Source organism: Rhineura floridana, chromosome 7 (genome assembly GCF_030035675.1).
Source record: "Rhineura floridana isolate rRhiFlo1 chromosome 7, rRhiFlo1.hap2, whole genome shotgun sequence".
NCBI lineage: Eukaryota > Metazoa > Chordata > Lepidosauria > Squamata > Rhineuridae > Rhineura > Rhineura floridana.
The window spans coordinates 34,795,273-34,817,449 of NC_084486.1; the positions used below are offsets into that span (position 1 = coordinate 34,795,273).

The window sequence follows — 22,177 nt, forward strand, 5'->3', positions numbered from 1 at the left end:
TAATTGCAGAACCTGAATTTGCTGGTATGTGACTGAATCTGACTTGAAAATAGTAACAGTCTGGAAGCACCCCTAATTACACCATCTGAAAATCAATACAGGATTGCTCCAGAAAACTGACCTGATCTGGTATTTATAAATGGTAGGAGAGCCATTGGCATGGAAAACACGATGCCTTATAAGGACTACCATGTTTTCTTTACTTCTGCTCTCTGCCTCATAAGGGGCCCATTTTTATTAAACCAGCAGCTTGCTCACTTCTGTGTGAGTTTAAATGAAAATGTTACTTTGCCATTTACATTCAGCAATACCTCAGTTAACAAGGTAGATGCATTCCTCAATATTACTTCTTTAACAGAAACTTTGGTACCAGAGGTAGGAACAAATGGAAAGAATAGGGATAGGTTCCTACACTCACTCATAGATGGTGGGGACAGCTTCAAGAGGGGCTTTAAAGGGTGTCTACCTGTCACCCACCCCCTCTCCTTCCTTCCCCTCCTCTGAATTGTATTGGATTCTTCTCTCCCCAGCCCTGAGAGAAAGCAAGAGATCTCTTTAATGCTCAACAAACACCCAGGCTTGTCAGTTTCACTAGAGCAAAGCAAAGGCACAGGCTTGAAAGTTTATCCATAGCAAAGCAAAGCTGGTCAGTTTCACTTTTTAAGAAAGCCTTAAAAATAGCTTTGTTCCTGGAGGATTAGTTACCTGAGGTATTACTGTAGTTACATTAATAGAGTTGTGCACGGCAAGCACCAGACTTCAGTGGAACCTCAGCATGGGCCATTGATTGGCCCCCACGTGATGCCAGCTAGGGCTCCCAGTAGCCCCCTTGCTAGGCCTCCATGTATGTTTTAGTCATGAGCAGTGGTGGCGCTTTTGAATAGTTGCTGAGCTGGTGCTCAGTTCTGATCTGTGGTGGCACTGCATTTTGTGTAGTTTAACGCGGTGGGTGCATATAGGAGATTATCTCCCATTCAAAAGTACCACCGCTGCTAAAACACATCCATGGATCCAGAGGGGTGAGATGAGTGACTGGTGGCAGAGTTGGGCTAGTCAGTGGTGGTCCCTTTTGAGTTCTGGGGACCTGGAAAAGTGCCTGATCATGGCTGAACGCTGCCACTGGGTCTGCGGAAGTGGCACAGTGGCAGGGAGAATAATATTTAGAAATAACTGTTTATGTGCAGCAGAATGATAGCAAAATATTGTGGCACCTTAAAGACAAATGAATTTATTATGGTATGGATGGTCGTGGACCAGAGACCACTTCATCAGTTACAAGACTGGTGTATTACATTTCAGGTCTCCAGCTCTGTAATAAATGCAGAAGAGGCAAACGTGTTGGCTGATGCCCATTTTGACTGATGGAACAGAAGGCAGGGAGACCAAAATTAGGAGGAACCACAGCCAATGAAAGGCAGTCTGGTTGTCAGTAAAGAGGCAAGCAGTGGGGGGCTGGTTGAGAGCAGACTGAGGTTGGTAGGACAGCGCCCTATTTGCCCTAATGGACCAGCCTCCACAAGGTGTTGTTTCAACTCATTTAATGTGTATATTCCCCCAGGGCTTTTACTTTCAAAATCTTACTGTTTTTGTTTAGAACATTAATACTATCAGCCTAAAATGGGGAACTACAGACCTGTAGGCCAAAACAACCCTGCCCTTGTCCATGTCCGCTCCACACCCATCTCCCTTGCAGTTTTCCTATGGTAATTTGACTTCTTCCTTCATGGGCCATGTCATCCATCAGTTGCAAATCTATTTGACCACTGTGCTTCCAACCCAGGAACTGGAACAGTTGTGAATGGGTAGGAACAAGCTCTCTAAGGGTTTATCTGTGTGGGGGTTTACTGTGTTTTTGCAGCTTCTCATGTTCCCTCTTACTTTGCATCTTTTACATGATGTTACCCACCAACAGAAGCTGTTTTCCCCCTATAAATTCAGAGTAACTCAATCTGCCAGTAAGAGTTCTCATCATCCTAAAAAATGTTGTAATGTAAATGTGCCCCAAGGCAGGGGCTTGCTTAGTTCATGTTTTTTTATCTAAAGCAAGTGAAACCAGAATGAGGAGTTTTTTGTCCTTCCTGTGCATAGTAGCAACTCACATCTTGAAGTTCCTTTGTGCAGGCACAGGGTATTAATGGGATGTGCACCAAAAAGATTGCAAGTGCATGCCTGTGTACATAGGTGCTGTAGCTGTATGTGCATGTATTCCTGTGTGTGTGTATTATTACTAGGCAGTGTAAAAAAAATCCTTCTGCAGTGCACTATATTTATTTCATAATAACAACTAGAGAATATCCTGAATGTCTTGCTCCAGGTTGATCGGTACCTATACCACATGCGTCTCTCTGATGATGTCCTCCTTGATGTGATGACACGTTTCCAGGCAGAGATGGTGAAAGGCCTGGGAAGAGACACCAGTCCAACAGCTACAATAAAAATGCTGCCAACGTTTGTGCGGTCAATTCCTGATGGTTCAGGCAAGCAGTTATTTTTTATTCCTCCTATTGCTATCAGTGATAGTGATCAGACTATCAATGGCCAATAGCCACAGTGGCTATGTTCTTCCTCCACATGCATGAAATTGACAGGGGCTGGTAATAGACCGATCCATCCATCCCTAGGCACTGTGTAATTATGAAAATGTGGCTAAACCAAGTCTTCCAGACCGATCTGGTTCATACTAAAAGCTGGTAGGTTATTTTCTCTAAAATTGGAATATACCAAGTTTTTTCAGCTCATTCCTCTATTGACACATGTGTTTTCTGGTTATAAGCAATTGTATGTTTAGCAGCCATCAATGAATGCACTAATTCTCTATAGGAAGCATATTATTCCTCTCAACTGTGATCCTCCAGCTGTTGCTGGACTATGCTTCCCATAATCTTTGACCATTGGCCACAGTGGCTGGAGCTGATGGGAACAGGAGTCCAACAACATCTGGAGGACCACAAGTTCTCCATCCCTGCTCTAAAATCAACTTTTCCCAAACATGTTAGAGGATCCATAAGGACTGGACAGCACACAATTGTGTTTACATCTCTGATGATCTCTTGACTGTGTTTTCTTTAATAAGTATATTCTTGCTTAAGATCCAGAATTAGGTTATTTACAAAGGTATTCACTGTATTCATGACTTTGGGGAAGGCCCTCAGTCACTGTGATACAAGGTATGCTATGTAGCTTAATGCTAGATGCCTGGTGGAGGTATCTCTGGAGAAATCCAAGCTAATTGTTTTTGAAGAAGCTCATATGCCATTATGTGGATCTGGGTTCCTACAATATTTGGCTGTAAAAAACTATTATAAGAATGGCAGCCATGCCCATGTTTGACCTCCATGCTGAGAACCTGCACGAGCTCATGATGTAGAGTTACCCAAAATGTGGAAGACCCAGCCATTTCTATCTGTTGTTTGTGTTACAGAAAAGGGTGACTTTCTTGCTTTAGACCTTGGGGGCTCCAAATTTAGAGTCCTAAGGGTCAAAGTATCTGAAGATGGGAAGCAAAATGTTCAAATGGAAAGTCAATTCTATCCAACACCTAAAGAAATCATACACGGGAGTGGGACAGATGTAAGTAGCATATCTTCCTCCAAGACCTACTCTCTCTGATTAATGTATTCTGAGATGTGAAAGAATATACTAACCAGTTTTCATTTGATATTTGCAAACTCTCAAAGCATACAACTTTATCCAGATTCAGAGCACCCCAGTGTATGACAGCTGCATCTGAAAATGAGCATGGCTTACTAACAAACCAACAAACCATGGCTACCATATGCTGAGAGCATCATGGGAATATGCATTAATTTTTAGTAAAACAAGATGACCATGGGATGATGGGGTGCATAGGACACTGACTGGGGATAATAGGTATGCTGACCTTATGATGTAGCTTAGGTTTAGGCTTTCAATTATCATATTGTACAAAAAATATTGTAAATATAGGCATTGTTTTGTTTCCTGTTCCATTTCAGCTGTGCAGAGTCTTTTAGTTGGGAATGAATGCAGAAGGGATTATATACTAATATGTAATACATCATCATAATTGGCACTTACTCTCTTTTTTTTAATGCAGCTGTTTCAATACGTAGCTGACTGTCTTGCAGACTTCATGGAGACCAAGGATATAAAGCATAAGAAATTGCCTCTTGGCTTTACCTTTTCTTTTCCTTGCAGACAGAACAGATTAGAGGAGGTAAGACCAACAGTCTTTATGGTTTGATAATAAGCATTTCAACAAGCCTTTTAAGTAGACACCTTTAACCCACTCTGCATCTGTATTGAAATCATTTTTGAGATGCTTTGTTTTTAAGATGTTTCTAGTGTTTTATCACTTGTTTGGTGTGCTGGGCTCCTTTTAGGAGAAATGGCAGGATATAAATTTGATAACAGCAACAACAACAATCATTATATGAAGAATCAAGTTTTGCAAAAGTATGTATTCTTTCTGCTAGCTGTGAAGCTGTCTGTTCTCTGAGTGCAAAGACCATGTTTTCTAAATTTTCATTTCTAAATATCAAGGGCTGAGGATGAGCTTGGAAAAGTTACTTTTTTGAACTACAACTCCCATCAGCCCAATCCAGTGGCCATGCTGGCTGGGGCTGATGGGAGTTGTAGTTTAAAAAAAGTAACTTTTCCAAGCTCAGTGGATATGCAGCAATAAGAATACAGGGCCTCAAGGCACTACATAGTACTGTGAAACCATAAGATGCTAGTCCTGCTGCACTGGGAGAGTTTAGAGCGCATACATGCTAGGGATGGACAAATATCATTTTCAGTTTCTCTCAGCTTCCGTTCTCCACTTTTCCAATGTACAATTATTATTTTTTTTAAATCCTCATCAGCATTTTAGTGCAAATGTCTCAAAATATCCACATTCTATATGCAGTTTTGAGTAATATGCACATTCTTTGCAAGCAGTTTCCCCTAATATATGCATTTTTGTATACATGGCTTGCTTGGAAAAAAACATTGCAAGATTCAGAGAAGTGTGAATTTTGAAGGATAATTGTGTTTTGGTTCATGTATTGGTTGTAGAAGTGCAAATGAGGTAGTTTCTCATTAAAATCCAATCAGAAGTAAATTTCTTCCCCATTCCTGATTCAGACATATGTGTGAACAGGAGTGGATGCAGAGATTATTTGGCTATGGAGTGAGTTCTCTCTCTTCCTGGACTTCCACTCCTGTATACAGTCTGTGGGCTGAATCCTGATCGCCTCTTGTGGTTCTTTCCTCCCCTGTTCTTCACATGCGCTGCTGCTTTTCTTCCTCCTCCAGTTAAATATTATGTTTTAATGTTTTATATGCTGTAGATTTTTAATTTTTAAAAAGTTAATACTTAAAATTAGAGCAAAACAATACATTAGATCGTATCTTAAATTATAGTAAATCTGTTGTACCAGCATGTGCATAAGCATGTTCATAGAGAAAGGAAAAAGAAGGATCACCATTGTAAAGGAAAAGCAGGGTCTGTCTTTTCTTTTTTAAGTCACTCTGTAATTCACCATGTACATTGTTGACACTTTGTTGTTGTTAATAAGAATAACGAATAATTGCTACATTTTTTTTTTAGGGTGTGCTGGTTTCTTGGACAAAGCATTTTAAAGTCCGAGGGGTACAGCAGACAGACGTGGTGAGATCTCTCCACAAATCCCTCAGGAAACATCAGGCAAGTTCAGCGTTAAGATTTGTTTTTAATAATTCATTTCTATTTTGAACAAAACAAATTATGCTCCTAGCTCTGGTGTACATGCTGAGATGCTGGCATATGTATAGAGGTCTGCAGAAGAAGAAATAGCCCCATTTACTCCTTCTAAGGCATTGTTCTCGTGGAGCCTTTCCCTACACTGAATAAATAAAACTTGTGTATTTCTTTTCAGTATAATGGTTTCTCTGTCTGAATCCATGGGTGGTGGTAATATCCATTCTCCACTTTGAAATTCCTGTTCTTATAGATTAAGCTGATTTTGTTTAAAAATACAGTATTTTTTATTCCATCCATAGCTGTAAGAATCTGAATATGCCTTTTTTTTATTTTTCTGATATGTTGCATTTGCCTCATTAGGATATTGACGTAGATGTCTTGGCTTTGGTAAATGACACTGTTGGAACAATGATGACTTGTGGATATGATGATCAGCGATGTGAAGTTGGTGTCATTATTGGTAATTCTATATCATTTTTACAAGAGGCAGAGTCAATTTGGCTTAAGTTAAAGTGAACATTCTAGAACTATAGAACAGTTGGGTTCATGTTAGATTGCATGCGACAAATAAAAACAATTTTTCTTTAAAAAATACTCAGATACATTCTAATTTTTATTTATTTATTTATTTTGGAACTATGCGACCTACACATCTCTCTGTGTTTCTCTCCCTGCTTGCCCAAATGAATTTGCTGGACTCAGGAACAGGCACCAATGCTTGCTACATGGAAGAAATGAGCAATATTGACCTGGTGGAAGGTGATGAAGGAAGGATGTGTATTAATACTGAATGGGGAGCCTTTGGAGATGATGCGTCACTGGATGACATCCGGACAGAGTTTGACAAGGAGATTGACTTGGGCTCTATCAATCCTGGAAAACAACTGTATGTTTAGTCATCAGTTTGGTATAAGTCTTCTTTTGAGTAATGTAGTTGTATTAGGCATGTGCACAATCTTAAAATAACCAAGAAAAACCATGGGAACAGAAGTAGCATTGAATACATGAGGTGGCAGGTGTGCACTGTGTTTGGATAACTGTCAATCCAGCCTAGGAGGAATGTTTTGGTCAAGAATATGGTTAAGTCCTAAATCCCCAGGGGAAGGTGAGGTAACTTAAGACATGTACACTAGCTACAAGAGGAGTTTTTAAAAATGATTTCTATCCCACCTTTTCACTTACCAAACAACAGTAAAGGTAGCTAACATTCAAAATACAATAAATCAAGCAGCAATTAAAATAATTAAAAGCAAAATAAATACATTTTAGTGCTGTCTGTCCAAACTCTTCCCTCTAACACGACTTAAACACCACAAGCTAGATTTAAATTACTGTAAAAGACTGGCCAGATACCAGCTGAGGATATTTAGATATTTGGCATCCTGTCTTAGGGCAAGGGCTTGGCCTAAACTTTCTCCAATTTTTTTGATCTTTTAGATAATTTATAGCCTTTTTTGTTAAAAAAAGGATAAGAAGGATAATGTTTATAAAGTATTCTGATCACAAGCCATACAATTTCAGATATTAGTTCCAACATCCAATATATTTTCCTTAGCTAAAGTTTTTTTTACTTAGCTAAACAGACACGATTCACTAGAAGAGACAATGATGCTGGGAAAAACAGGAGGGAGTAGAAAAAGAGGAAGGCCAAACAAGAGATGGATTGATTCCATAAAGGAAGCAACAAACCTGAACTTACAAGATCTGAACAAGGTGGTTTATAACAGATGCTATTGGAGGTCGCTAAATTCAGAAGGCCGCCATAAGTCGAAAACGACTTGAAGGCATATAACAACAACAAAATATATTTTTAAAATACATCCTTTGAAATGAAATTATTAAAAAGAGATACACTGAAGTACATTTAAAAAAAGAAAACATTCTCTTTGAGGTTACAACTTTTATAATGAAGTATAAAAACAATATATCTTGAGTCAAGGGTAATGCTGGGAGGGAACAAGGGCAGGCAGAGACGAACAGGCTGGGCCAGAAGCTCCAACTGGTGCAGAATGCAGCTGCTAGACTGCTGATGGGTGCAGACAGCCAACAGCAAGTGATATCCCTGGTAGAACATCTGCACTAGGTGCCCACATGGTACCAGGCCAGTTCAAGATTCTTGTGTTAATATCTAAAGCTCTAAACAACTTGGGTTCAGGATACTGTAAGGACCACCTGAACACTTATATCCCAGTTTGATCACTGAGAACATCCAGAGGAGTGCTGTTGTTGTCCCTCCCCCCTGCACACCTTTTAAAGATACAGAAACCTCTTGGTTGCCAGGCCCGGCCTCCAAGGGCTCTGTATCTTTCAAAGTTGTGCAGGGGGAAGGGAGAATTCCACCTTGTGGTTTTTCCCATTATAGAGTTGCAAGAACACCTGCACTTGGCTGACTTTCTCTTCTCCTAAAGATACAGGATCAGTCTCAGGCCCTGAACCTGGCAACCCTAGTATATATTGTTGAATATTGCCTTGGTATTTTATTTCAGTTGGTGGTATATACATATTTTAATTAATAAATAAGCAACACAACTGGAAGCCTTCATTAACAGATATCATCATCACCATCACCACCACCCACCCACTTTTAACCAGAACGTCTGCCTTCCCCAAACCTGTTATAGGCAAGGTTTGCAGTGAATGTCCCTACAAACAGAGGGCCACAGTTCTGCTGGCTGAGAGGACACAGAGCACTTGCTTCTCCTCAGATATCTGGTGGCTGGTGTTGAGGGGGCTTTGCAAGCTCAGTAACCTGCAGCGGCATCACTAGCGGGAGTGCGGGGGGGTGCGGACCTCCGGTGCGCACCCTCCCAGGGGCATGGACGAGGTGGCTGGGCTTGCGTGCGTGCGCACTCGAGGCCAGCCACCCCGTCCATGCCCCTGGGAGGGCACGTGCCGGAGGGGCACCCAGCCGGAGGAGACCTGGGAACACCGGCGCGCCTCCCTCGCCCCGCCGACGCTGCTCCCGGTCTCGCCCTCCTGCCCGCCTCCGAGGAGGAGTTGGAGCAGCCTTGCCGGGCAACAGCGCGGGGCGGGGCGGCTCTGGGTGTCACCCCCCTCATGGTGACACCCGGGTGCGGGCCGCACCCTCCGCACCCCGGTAGTGACGCCCCTGGTATCCTGTCAGTGATTGTGTGTGCGCACGAAAGATCAGTCTGTTTCGGTTCTCTCTGTTTCTCATTTTTTTAATGTTAAATTCAGTTCTCTACATTTTTACAGTGATCTGCGATTTTTTTTTTTAATCCTTATGAAAATTCTCCACCATTTTGGTGTGAATTTCTTCAAATAAAACACATTTTTGTAGGCAGTTTTGACAAAGGTACACATTTTAGCAAGCCTTCTCATCATTTCATGCCTTTTTGCCTGTTATTTTCACTCATGTATTCATTTTTATGCACACTTTCCCCTAATATATGCATTTTTGTAAATATTGTTTAGTTGGCAAACTGTATCCCAAAATTCTCATTTCAAAGGATGGCTGTGTTTCGGTTCTCATATCGTTTGGGAAATTGTGAATTTGATAAATTCTGCTTGAAATGTGAACTGAATCGAAATTCTCATTCAGGGAGGGGCAGTGAGAAATTGGGCTGAGAAAGTGCACTCTTTTTGTCATGTTTTCTCTGAGTCCATATACATCCCTAATTGTAGTTTCAAGAACAGACAGATGCTGAGCTGAAGGGGCTACTGATTTTGGGAAGCTTTGTCTGAGCCCTTCCCCTCTTCCAAGAAATTACTTAACTTCAAAGAGGAGGAAGGCGGACAAAGGAATAAAGAGACCTTTGTGGCCAGCTTTCTTCCTACAATACTTTGTGGGTCTCCACTTGTTGTAGTAATGGTAGTAGTAGTAGGAAATGTTAATAACAATAACAATAGGGGGTGTTTGCAGATAGAGGCTTAATATTGCAAATATGTCATTGGGAACCGGTGTTGTTGTTGTTTGCACCTTACTAGATTTTCCCTTGAAAAGGCAAATCTGGATTAAATCAGAAACAATTATGGGCTGGCATTTTGATGTCAAAATGTGTCAATTTTGATTTGGTATGGACACTGGAAAAAACCTTGCATGCATGAGGTGCACCAATCCCATAATAAACACCTCTCTGTAAGCATCGTTTATTTAGTCGTTTGTCTAACCCAGAGGTGGCCACTCCGTGGCTCTCCAGATGCTGCTGGACTCCAGCTCCCATCATCCCTGACCATGAGCTGTGTTGGCTGAGACTGATGGGAGCTGTAGTTCAGCAGCATCTGGAGAGCCACAGAGTGGCCACCCCTGGTCTAACCTATGGCCCTCCAGATGTTTGTTTATTATTATTTATTTGTTACATTTATACCCTGCCTTTCTTTCACCATGGAAACCAAGGTGGCATACATGTGGTTCCCAGGTGGTCTCCCATCCAGGCACTGACCAGACCTAGACCTGCTTAGCTTCAGCAAGGTGGTGGCCTCATGTGCCTTCAGACCACAGCCTTGGGACCATGTTGCTGAACTACAACTCCCATCAGCCCAAGCCAGCATGGGCAAGGGTCAGGGATGATGGCAACTTGACAGAGAACACTTTTCCTAAGTGTTAAAAGAACTTGAGGAATATTGTCGTAGCTATCTCTACAGCATTACCAATGTGGAGGCTGAGTAGCTTGCTTAGGGGTACCAAACCAGTTCATGGCTGAGGTGAAATTTAAACCAGGGATCCTCCAGCTTGTAGCTTGTGCTCTGTGCTATACAAGCTCAAGGCTGTTGTTGTTTCCAGCTGTTCAGCACTAAGCTTTAAGTTTTGTGTAAAATCATGCTGCTTTAAAAACAGTAACTCGGGCTTCTAGGGTCAAATTTTGAGCCATATTTTGCAGTATATGGTACATGAAGTATAGAATACAAACAAGCTTGCATATTACTTATGGTAGTCACAAAAACGAACTGCCTCCTGCATTTTCTGATATACTAAGACATATTTACATATTTACCCATATAATAGTATCAAATCAATGTAATTTTTATTAGCAACTCTTGACATTATTTAACAACAGTTTTCTCTTCAATTACAGGTTTGAGAAGATGATTAGTGGGTTGTATTTAGGAGAACTTGTAAGACTTATACTTTTGAAAATGGTGAGGGAAGGCTTGCTTTTCAAGGGAAAATTATCAACAGCTCTCTGTACCAAGGGCAAGATTGAGACAAAACACGTCGCTGCCATGGAAAAGTAAGTGGTTTTAGTCTGTTTCCATAAGCGCAACTATAGTTGGCTTCCATTCTCCTGAGCCTGGTTTTGGGGCAGCTAGATTCTGTCTTTAGTCAAAGCTGTCTGCGATAGCAAGGCCAAACTTAGAGCAGCCATCTTCTTCCTCCTGCTCCATATTTCAGATCAGGTAAGACAAGATTTCAGGAAGGGGGGGACACTTATAATCATCAAAAAATAAAAAAATGTGTCACTGCGAAAACAGGATACAGATTTGCATGTAATTTGCATATGCTGATGTATATGTATAGACACACATTTAGAAATTACTATAATTGAAACAGAAATATAGTACATCTCATGACTGTGGGGAAGACTGTGACCAAGGGATTTATTTGCCTCTTCAGTCTGCTTACCAAATGCAAGCGGCGGATGGGCAACTTCAAGGACCCTGCTCTCTCCAGTCTTATGGTTCTTTATCTTTACACTGGATTTAGACCAGACAGCCCTTCAAATAGTTGATGCCTTCAAATAGAGGACCATCCTCTGCAAAATGGGACACATGGTCACCCTAATTTCAGGAATCACTGCATCTCTGGACTACACATTGGTTCTACACAGAAGGTGGCTGACCATTGTCCCCCTCTCACTATTGCACACTGAAATAGCACCTACAGGCATGTTTCTGATTCCTTTGTTTTGGGTTTAGGTATAAAGAAGGCCTGAGCAATACTAAAGAGATTCTGATGGAACTGGGCCTGACCCCATCTGAGGATGATTGCATTGCTGTTCAGCACGTCTGCACTATTGTTTCATTCCGCTCAGCAAATCTGTGTGCCGCAGCTTTGGCAGCGATACTGACACGCCTCCGTGAAAATAAGAAACTGACAAGGCTCCGAACAACTGTTGGAATGGATGGAACACTGTACAAGACACACCCTCAGTAAGTTAAGAGGGGGGATTATCATTGTTCATCTGCATATGATAATTAATGTCATTGTATGCAGATATCAAGTATTGTAATGGCTACAAGTAGAGGTGGCTTTGAAAAAGGGTTAGGCAAATTCATGAGCTTCCCTACTACTAGCTGAGATAGCTATACGTAATTTTTATGTTCAGAGCAGGAGGTTATATCCCAATATGTCCATTGATTGATAAAAGGTGTTTTGAACTGGTGGGAACAGAATGGAGAGAGGGGCTAATTTGTTTCTCCCTTCGGAATAGACTATAGAAGGTGCTGTCATTTGACGGGCACCATTGGATACAACCTGCTATGTCTCTGGTTACAGGTGCTACAGTCAAACAAGAGGAAATGGCTGTTGCTACTATGCCTGTCTGATGAGCTTCCCAAAGATATTTGCCTGGCCACTGTCTGAGACTAAATTTTGATCTAGCAAAGATTTCTGCTTTGTTCTTGATTAAAATTGGCCATGAGCTGGCACTGAGACTGAATTTAAAAGACATCAGGGTAGAAAATTCCCCTCTTTTGATACCAACATGCTATTTTTTAAAAAAGGAAAGAATACCCAATCTGGTCAGATTGCTTTACAAACAGTGAAAAGGCAGCCCTAGAATTGGCAATTTAAAATTATGTATTTTACTCTTTTTGACTGATAATTGGTTCCATCTCTAGAGTTTGGTTATAATTTAAAAATGACAGTGCATACTTACACTAGATATGTGAATTTTTCAGAAAACAAACAAACAAAAAGGCTTGGGGGAAAAAGAGGGGAAACATCTTTTTGGGGAAAAAAAGTTGGCTTTTTTCCCTGGGCATCTCTAACTCAGACCAAATACAATAAAGAAAAGACACTCTAAACCCTCAAAAACTATGATGAGTTTTCGCTGAGCCTTGAAGACCTGGCTCTTTAGGCAGGCTTTTGGGGTGGGCTAGGTTTTACTATTATTGCTTCAGATTTTTAAAGTTTAATGTATTTGTACGTTCTATTTTGTACCTCACCCAGAGTTGCTGGATAACCAGCCAGATGGGCGACTAATAAATTTAATAATAATAATAATAATTTGGGTCAGCCAAGACTAGCCTGAATAAGAAGATCTTATGGAACTTCAGAAGAATGCTTTGACATTGGATATCTCCAGGGAAGTCTGTGGACAGCCTCTGCACTTCATTCTATTGTCCTCATGGTCCTGTGTGGGGGCTTTCCACTGGCATCTGGTTGGCCAATGTGGGAAGCAGGATGCTGGGAAGGACTAGGTAGGCCTTTGGCCCAACTCAGCAAAGCTTTTCTATGCTCAAGCTGTGCGGACTTGATGGCATCATCAAAACGTTTTTCTCGGTTGATTTGAGAAATTGCAATGTGGCGTAAGGGTGGAGGAAATGTCGCACGATGGCATGTGCTCCCTTGTATTTCATTGTGCACACAGTATTTGCAAGGACTTAAAAGACCTTTTTTTCTTTTAGGTATGCTAAGCGTCTCCATAAAGTAGTGAGGAAGTTGGTCCCCAACTGTGACGTTCGATTTCTGCTCTCTGAGAGTGGCAGTGGAAAGGGGGCTGCGATGGTAACTGCAGTTGCCTACAGACTCTTATCACAGCGCAAACAAATTGATGAGGTCTTGGCGTACTTCAGATTAACCGAAGAGAACCTTGTAGGGGTAAAAAACAAAATGAGGGCAGAACTAGAGCGTGGCCTGAAGAAAGAACTGCACCCTCTAGCCACAGTGAAAATGCTGCCAACGTTTGTTTGTGGAACTCCAGATGGAACAGGTAAGGGCCTAGAAGATTATACATCACAAAAGAGCCACGGAGAGCTATGCCTGAATTACTTTTGGCTCTTGAGGTGAGGCATTTTATTATTCTCTTGGAAAAGCTAGCATGGAATAGGGATTGACAAATTTGTCCATTTCTGTTTCTCTCCGTTTCTCATTTTTCCAGTCTTCAATTTAGTTCTCCACATTTCTGCATCACTTTGCATTTTTTTAAAGTCCTCATGAAACTTTATCAGCATATTTGTGCTTGTTTCTCCTGATCAATACATTTTTCTATGCAATTTTCCCTAACATGTTTACAAGCAATTTTCATGAATAAAATGCATTTTGTATGTTATTTTCACTGATATATGCTCTCTATGCGCACTTCCCCCGAATATAATGCAGTTTTGTACATTTTATTTTGTTGGAGAGCTGTAGCTTAACATTCAGAGAAGTACAAATTTTGAAGGAAAGTTAGTTAATTATTTATTTGTTGCATGTATATGCCACCTTTCTGCCAGAGTACCCAAGGTGGTTTACAATTGTAAAATACAAAAACAGATAAAATGATATAAAATGGGAAGCTTGCCCTGGTGGTAGATGTGGGGGGTGCAACTTAGGCGGGTCTGCAGTAAAATGTGAACAGAATTTCTCCCCATCCCTAGTGTGGAGCAGGTGTTTGTGAATAACAGATACCAAATTTTCTAAGTGCCCATTCCATATGGGAAACCTTTAGTGCAAAAAGACAAACCTGCAGCCCTTGGTTAGAAGGTCTAGAATGTTTGTAAGGCTGTTACTCAGTGGTAAAAGCTTTGGGTATATACATTTCACAGTGTGTGCCCAAGGCTTTAGTTTCCGGAACATGCAGGGAAAAATAAATCTGTGTGTACCTAAGTGATTGATTCTTAATGTGAACCACATTAATCTAGGGTACATCTGCATAGGAACATCATTCAGCTTTAGAACTATAAATAACAAATAGGAAACTGTCCATAAAATAAGCTGTGGAAAAACATGCAAAGTGGTGGCATGGCACCTTGGTGTTTTGGACTCATCTGCTATGTATATTGGGTAAGAGTCCAATGGGAGCTAAGTCTAGGGCTTGCAGAGATCATGCATATTGAATTAAGCACATTTGATTCTCAAGAAAGCCCTGAATAGAAATGCTCCAAGGCTTTGTCCCTGGTATTTTTCTTTCCTTCCACTCCAATAGTAAAAGCAAGCAGCAGTTCCAGCCAGGCCATCCCACATCTCACTAACTTGTATAGCGTCATAGACTTGGAATGCAGGGTTGCTTGAATTTGGCAGTTTCTGAGAAAAATGTCAAGGATTGGTCAATCTAATGAGCATTGTGCAACTACATACATTTCACGTACAAAACATAAAATTTGAGATTTGTAGATTAGTACCACAATTCTGAGCACAATTACCTGGAAGTAAAGTTTCATAGGACTTGATTGGTTAAGGAAAAGTTAAAAAGCCATTATTGTTTTTTGAATGAGAAGCCCACAGTCAGCAAATTTGGCTGGAAAATCCCATCAGCCTTTCTGTTTAATGGTTGATATGGAAGACTTCAGTAAGATTAATTAATTGATTTTTCTCTTTCAGAAAAGGGAAAATTCCTGGCCCTTGATCTGGGGGGAACAAATTTCAGAGTTTTGCTTGTAAAAATCAGAAGTGGAAGAAGTAAATCAGTTCGCATGTACAATAAAATCTTTGCCATTCCTTTGGAAATCATGCAGGGAACAGGTGAAGAGGTAAAGTAAGACAAGCCAGTTAGTTAATTATTTTTGTTGATCCTAATACATTGAAAATACTGTTTTAAAATATTGCCTTATTTTTCTTCTAGCTGTTTGATCACATTGTCCAGTGCATTGCAGACTTTTTGGAGTACACTGGTATTAAGGGTGCCCGCCTTCCTCTTGGCTTTACATTTTCTTTCCCCTGCAGGCAAGCAAGCATAGATAAGGTAAGGAGCAGAACTGATGGAAGCTGAGATCTGGCATGTTGTTTTGTTTCCTTTCTTTAATGTGGCTTAATCATTGCTGATCTTTTCAAAGAAACATTTTAAAAATTATTTTTACTTTATTTTCCCCGTTGGACTCTCTCTATCAGAGCTTTATCACTGGTTTTATCAGAGTCTATAAAAGGAATGTTGTGATAGGTGAAAATAATCTCATTCTTGCATGCATCTTGACAGATTTCCTTGAAACAAGGCATGCTGACATGCACTAATGATGCATAAAACACATGGAGAGTTAATGTGAGTTATTAAGGAGGTGTGGAATAACAAAAACAAATTCAGTTTGGGCCCAGTTTATATGTTGTTGCTGTGGTAGGGTTGCCACTGAAAAACTATTTCTGCATTGTCAGGGGCTCCAGGTTGCAATTAGGGTTGCCAGGTTCATGGCCTGAGACTGATCCTGTATCTTTAGGAGAAGAGAAAGTCAGCCAAGTGCAGGTGTTCTTGCAACCTTGTAATAGGGAAAACCACAAGGTGGGATTCTCCCTTCCCTCTGCATAACTTTTAAAGAACAGAAGACCTCTTGGTTGCCAGGCCCAGCCTCCAAGAGGTCTTCTGTATCTTTAAAAGTTGTGCAGGGGGGAGGGAGAATCCCACCTTGTGGTTTTTCCCACTACAGGGTTGCAAGAACACCTGCACTTGGCTGACTTTCTCTTCTCCTAAAGATACAGGATCAGTCTCAGGCCATGAACCTGGCAACCCTAGCTGTAATAGTAACATACAGGAGTGGTGGTCACTTGTGTTGTTTGGAATTGCACAGCTACCCCCAACATCAATGCTGCACCTCCTTCAGGGATGCTGCTTATATAGGAAGTAATGAAACCACCCAGCTAACTTAAGATGGTTTCTTCTTGCTTGCATGTATTACTGCTGCAGTATGAGACTTACCTTGCTGAATCAGACCAAAGGTCCATCTAGTCCAGCATTCTGCTTTAGCTGTGGCCAGCTAGATGCCGCTAGGATTGTGTTTTTCAACCAGTGGTTGTACCACCTGGTTATTGTAAAGTAATACCGGTTGACACGTCCTAACAGTAAAAGTGGAACAGACTGCCTTGAGAGCTGGTGGGCTCTCCTTGCTGGAGAATGTAGAGTTGAAAGGTATCTTAGAGACCATCTACTCCAACCCCCTGCTTGGTGGAGGAATTTCGTAACTACAACTTCCTTGGCAGATGGCTGCTTCAACTGTTCATGCCTGTATTCTCTTTAGTAAAAGGAATTCTTATGTGAATAAAAGTCAAACCAGCATTCACGCAACACTCTTTTCCATCTGTGGAAATGATCCCTGTGATCATCCTATGATAGAAGGCAAAGGTATGCTGTTTTTGCTCCACCTCATCCTTTGTTTAAATACTCAAATGTGACCTCCTGACATTCTCCCCAAATGTGACATGTTGAAGCAAGCTCCTCTTTGAAAATGTAATCCAAAGATTACATTTTGGTGTAAACATCTATCACTTCTCATTTCTGCTACTCCCCCATTCTAGGGAACTCTTGTTGGGTGGACAAAAGGCTTCAAGGCAACAGACTGCGAAGGAGAGGATGTTGTGGATATGCTTAGGGAAGCTATTAAACGAAGGAATGTAAGTATGATAGAACTCCCATTACCTAAATCTCAGTTACCCAAATGTAGCCCCATGTTAGTGTAAATCATTGTGTACTGCAAATTTTCTATATGAGAGGACTTCTAATTTCTTTCAGATACGTTAGTTTCATTCCATGGGCTCCTCCAGATGTTCTTTTGATTGTGCATTCATGAGGATTTGTGATCATGATGATGCCAGGGCAATTGTATGCAATCCCACGTTCAATGCTGCTTATACCTACAATTGTTTTGGGGTGGATATACGGTTTCATTTCCGGTCAGTGCATGTTCCCTAGCGTCCTACTGCAATCCTGTAGCTTTTCACACCAGAAATGTTCTGGGGCTTTTTTGGTCCCACTTTGGTTGTGCTCTAGCTAGGGATGGGGCTCGCTGCTTATTTCCGATCTGCTTGTATTTGGATAGTCCATCGTTCCATCCTGATCCACCCTTTTGTTGTTCCCGCTTGCTTTGGCACTTACCAATTCAATCTGCTGGTTTGTTGGGGGGGTGTAGCAAAAAAAAAAATTACGTAATTTTTAACGTAAATACTTAGGTAAATGATCAGGGTGTTCCATGTAATTTATTTTTTCCTATTTATCATACCTACACACGATGAATGCCTCAAATTAGATGAAATTACAATGGGGGGGGGAATTGGGAAAAAGCCCATGCTAATTATAGCTGTGGCCTGCCGCAAAAAATCAGTGCTGGTCTGAAAAGATAGCGGACTGTCAAATTCAGTCAGAATCTGGTGGTAAGTCCAATTTAGTGGATATTCTTCCACATCCCTAGCTCTATCATAAGATTGCTGCTCCAGATGGCCATAATTTATTGTATTTATTTATTGTATTTATATACTGCCCCATAGCCGAAGCTCTTACAGTAACTGAATGTGGTAACACTGGGGAAGCATCACAGGACAACTAATAAAGCAGAATGCAGTATGGATGGTCCAGGACAAATCCACCACTAATGCACTATTATTGCATCAATGACATGTTGAAGAATATGCTCCCAATCCAGATCAAGGCCCTATCCCATTCTCCTGCTGAAAAGCCCCTCATACTATTTGCTATTTGGAAGCAGGGGCAAATAACCTAGGAGAGGGTGGTTTTCAGCAGGAAACGTGCTGGTGTGAGGTCCTGATCCAGATTGGATGTTCTGGATCTGGGCCCTGTGGCTACTTTTTCTTCATAATAAAAGTTGTCAGGTTAACCATGCTTTTTTTTTTTAATGTGAATAATGCAGGATGTGGTTTGATCCTCAGAATGAGGAAAGTACGGCCCACCAGTCAAACAACTGTGTACTTTGTAAGACAATGATTTTTCCATGCATAATTTTTTAAAAATGTAAATGTTTAGACTTTATTTGAGAATGTGGTTTTAATTTAAAACATTGCTACTAGGGTCAGTAATCAAAAACAGAAGTGGAGAAAAGTGAGAGCTACTCTGGACTTCCAAAATGTTGGACTTGAAGTAGGATAACCCAATGTATGCTGCACTGAACTCCTCAGATGAAGTGTGGGTTATTAGTATTGGATCTCCCGCTTTCTCAAATCACTCTGCCCTTTCTTCCTTGCTGTTTCCTTGTGTCTGGAAGCACCGCCCAGAACACCTGCATGAGATCTCCCATCTCTCTCCTGCATCAAATGCCTCCTCAAAACCCAACTTTTCAGTGAATACATCCTTAATCCTCATCCCCTCTGCAGAGATGGGGAATCTGCGGCCCTTCAGTTGTTGCTGAACTCCGTGATGAGGGCACCAAACAGTCCAGATAACTAGATAGTAGTAATAAACAATAAGTAAGAAATGAAAAATAAATAAATAAATAAAAGCCCAGTTTCATTCTTTTGTAATAGTTTGTTATGCATGGTGTTACCCCTATAATCACATAGCTAGATTTTTCAGGGACTGCTTCAATTTATGGGCATTTATTGTTTGGTAAATTACCAATTTCAGAATAATAATACTAGAATGTCCAAAATGTCACACCGATGATTTAAATTAGTCCACAAAAAGAGCTTATATTCTGGTTCACTATATGGCGTACCCTAAAGGAATTTTGTTGCTCTTGATACATTCACTTAGTTTTCTGTTGCAGGAATTTGATTTGGATATTGTAGCAATAGTAAATGATACAGTTGGGACAATGATGACATGTGGTTATGAAGACCCACATTGTGAAATCGGCCTCATTGCAGGTAAAAAATAATACGGTTAACACCAAATACTATGTATGGATGATCTAATGTGTGGCAGAATAAAACTGGTAACCAACAATGAAATTACATGCTAAAATTCCTTTGGAAGTGGAATCTAGGTGTCTCTGGTGGAGGATTTTGGTGGGTAGGGATGGGGAATCTGTGTCTGGATGTTGTTAGACTCCAACTTCTATCAGCCCCAACCAGCGTGGCCAATAATCAGGAATGGTGGGAGCTGTAGTTCAACAACATCAGGAAGGCCACAGGTCCCCCGCTCCTGCATTTGGGCTTTGATGGGAATCATGGAAACTAATATACTAAGATTCTGGCACTATGAGCAGAGAAAGGAGCTGAAAGTGTGCATACCACCTTGTGGTATGAGATATATACTATACTCTGAACCATGACATGAGTATGTCCTAAAACTAAATTCACAAGACCAGCCCTACCATTAGATAGACTGGGCAGCTGCACCTGGCAGCAGATGCTGGGTGACAGGGAATGATAGTGAACTGCTGGAGGTCAGAGTTGTGTATGCCACATGGCCTGTCCTGCCCATTCTAAGCTAGCCTATTGTCTTCAGGTGTGGTAGAGGACATTGTCCCATCACTAGCATTGCAGTAAGATTCAAATGCCAATACAGTTAGGTTTTGCACATGGACTGGGGAGGGGTCCCATCTCGCCCTTTGCCTCAGGCAGCAAAATGTCTTGGACCAGTCCTAAACTCATGGCTTGTTATCTTGCAAATCCTGAATGCACAGAGATCTTGTAGCTCTTTTGTTTTTTAGTAGTAGTGATGGTGGATTCTATGCATGTGTAGGGAATGGTCAATTTCCATAGCTAAGGGACTACCTGACCCCTTATATCCCAGCTCAATCACTGAGATCATATGCTGCAGGAGCGGCTTTAGTTGTCCCCCGAGTTGGCGAGGCTCATTTAACATCGACACGAAATTGAGCCTTCAGTGTCATTGGCCCAGTTCTCTAGAATGCTCTGCCAACAGATATTCAGCAGTTTAAGCGCCTGCTGAAAACCATTCTGTTTCACCAGGCTTATGCAGGCAATTAAGAAGGTTCTTAATCTTTGTTTTTATTGTATTTTTAATGTTTTTTATTCTATGGTTGTTGTTTTTAACATGTTGTAAACCGCTTTGATGTTTTTAACAAAATAGCAGTATACAAATATATTTATAAATAAATAAATAATAGCTGCCACTTGAACAGCCCTGACTGGACTTGCTGTTCTGCTTTTCTGGATTTGGCGCCATAGTTTTTAGCCCCTATATTTTAACTCTCACTCAGAGGAAAAATCCAATTTTTTTCCTGGAAATTTTTCTTCAGTTCCCAGTTCTCATGCTTCTCCTGTCTCTGTTTTAAATACATTTTCACTGTAATGAAATAAAATACACATGCCTCTTTCATTTTTCCAGGGACAGGCAGTAATGTGTGCTACATGGAAGAAATGAAGAATATAGAAATTGTAGAAGGAGATGAGGGAAGAATGTGCATCAATACAGAATGGGGAGGATTTGGTGACAATGGCTGCATTGATAATCTCAGGACAAAATATGATAGAGAAGTGGATGAGGGGTCATTGAATCCTGGGAAACAGAGGTAAATGCAGGTGTTTTATTGCAATGTTTTCAGGGCACATGTAGGGGTGTTGGAGAGTTCTATTGAAAATGGAAAAGAAAGTGGAAATTGCTACAGTTTGTGTGTTTGTAGTCAGGAACATAGACCCTCCGTGGCGCAGAGTGGTAAAGCAGCAGTAACGCAGCCGAAACTCTGCTTATAGCCCGAGTTTGATTCCAACGGAAGGAGGAAGTCAAATCTCCGGTAAAAGGGGTTGAGGTCCACTCAGCCTTCCATCCATCTGTGGTCGGTAAAATGAGTACCCGGCATACACTGGGGGGTAAAGAAAGGCCGGGGAAGGAACTGGCAATCCCACCCCATATATACGGTCTGCCTAGTAAACGTTGCAAGATGTCACCCTAAGAGTCGGAAACGACTCGCACTATAAGTGCGGGGACACCTTTACCTTAGTCAGGAGCAGAAATCACTTGAGCTAACATCATTGGTTTTTCATTCACATCATTGCTGGTTTTTTAAAAGTCCACAAACAATTCACAATTAATTATTTTTTATATTGTTTTGCTGTTTCCTTTATATTGAAGTGAATGTATTTAACATAAGCTTCATAACTTATGTTAAATTGTGGCGAGTGAGATAAACAATGTCATATTTGGTAGAAAACAAACTGCAATAGAACGGAAACATTGCAGATTGTGACAAATACAGGTTGGAAGAGAAATCACTGACTTCTTACATCCCTAGACTTATGCAAACTTTGATAAATCTTTTCAGGTTGAAGACACTGTCAGTATCCTGCTTTACAGCTCTTTGGAACAGCCACATTAGAAAGCATCGGCCTGTTACTGTTATGTTTATCTCCACCCTAACAGCCAATTCACATGTTCAGGAAAAGCTTGTGTTGCAGATGATGCCCTGGGCCCCATTTAATAACGCATATTGCATAATTGACAATACGCTCAATGTTGCCCAAATTCAAATGCTTTTTTCTTTTGTGTAAAAGGTATGAAAAAATGACCAGTGGAATGTATTTGGGTGAAATAGTGAGACAGATCTTGATAGACTTGACCAAGCAAGGACTTCTCTTCAGGGGCCAGATTTCAGAATCTCTGAGAACAAGAGGAATATTTGAAACCAAATTCCTTTCTCAAATTGAAAGGTAATAAAATGTGTTGTACTAAATAAGAGTATGTTTCCACT

General features: G+C 40.9%; 1 protein-coding gene across 3 annotated transcripts in view; it reads left to right on the forward strand.

The window, feature by feature from the left end:
• The window catches only part of LOC133388822 (hexokinase HKDC1), a 40,299-nt gene that overhangs the window by 15,072 nt on the left and 3,050 nt on the right, over positions 1-22,177 (forward strand). For all 3 annotated transcript variants that reach the window (XM_061635204.1, XM_061635203.1, XM_061635202.1), the window contains exons 2-16: positions 2,315-2,477; positions 3,422-3,570; positions 4,076-4,195; positions 5,573-5,668; positions 6,065-6,164; positions 6,407-6,590; positions 10,741-10,896; positions 11,582-11,815; positions 13,295-13,599; positions 15,192-15,340; positions 15,433-15,552; positions 17,091-17,186; positions 19,289-19,388; positions 20,818-21,001; positions 21,981-22,136. In XM_061635204.1, coding sequence (XP_061491188.1) covers positions 2,336-2,477; positions 3,422-3,570; positions 4,076-4,195; positions 5,573-5,668; positions 6,065-6,164; positions 6,407-6,590; positions 10,741-10,896; positions 11,582-11,815; positions 13,295-13,599; positions 15,192-15,340; positions 15,433-15,552; positions 17,091-17,186; positions 19,289-19,388; positions 20,818-21,001; positions 21,981-22,136 — 2,291 coding nt within the window. In that variant the 5' untranslated portion in view covers positions 2,315-2,335. The remainder of the gene's footprint in view (positions 1-2,314; positions 2,478-3,421; positions 3,571-4,075; positions 4,196-5,572; positions 5,669-6,064; positions 6,165-6,406; positions 6,591-10,740; positions 10,897-11,581; positions 11,816-13,294; positions 13,600-15,191; positions 15,341-15,432; positions 15,553-17,090; positions 17,187-19,288; positions 19,389-20,817; positions 21,002-21,980; positions 22,137-22,177) is intronic.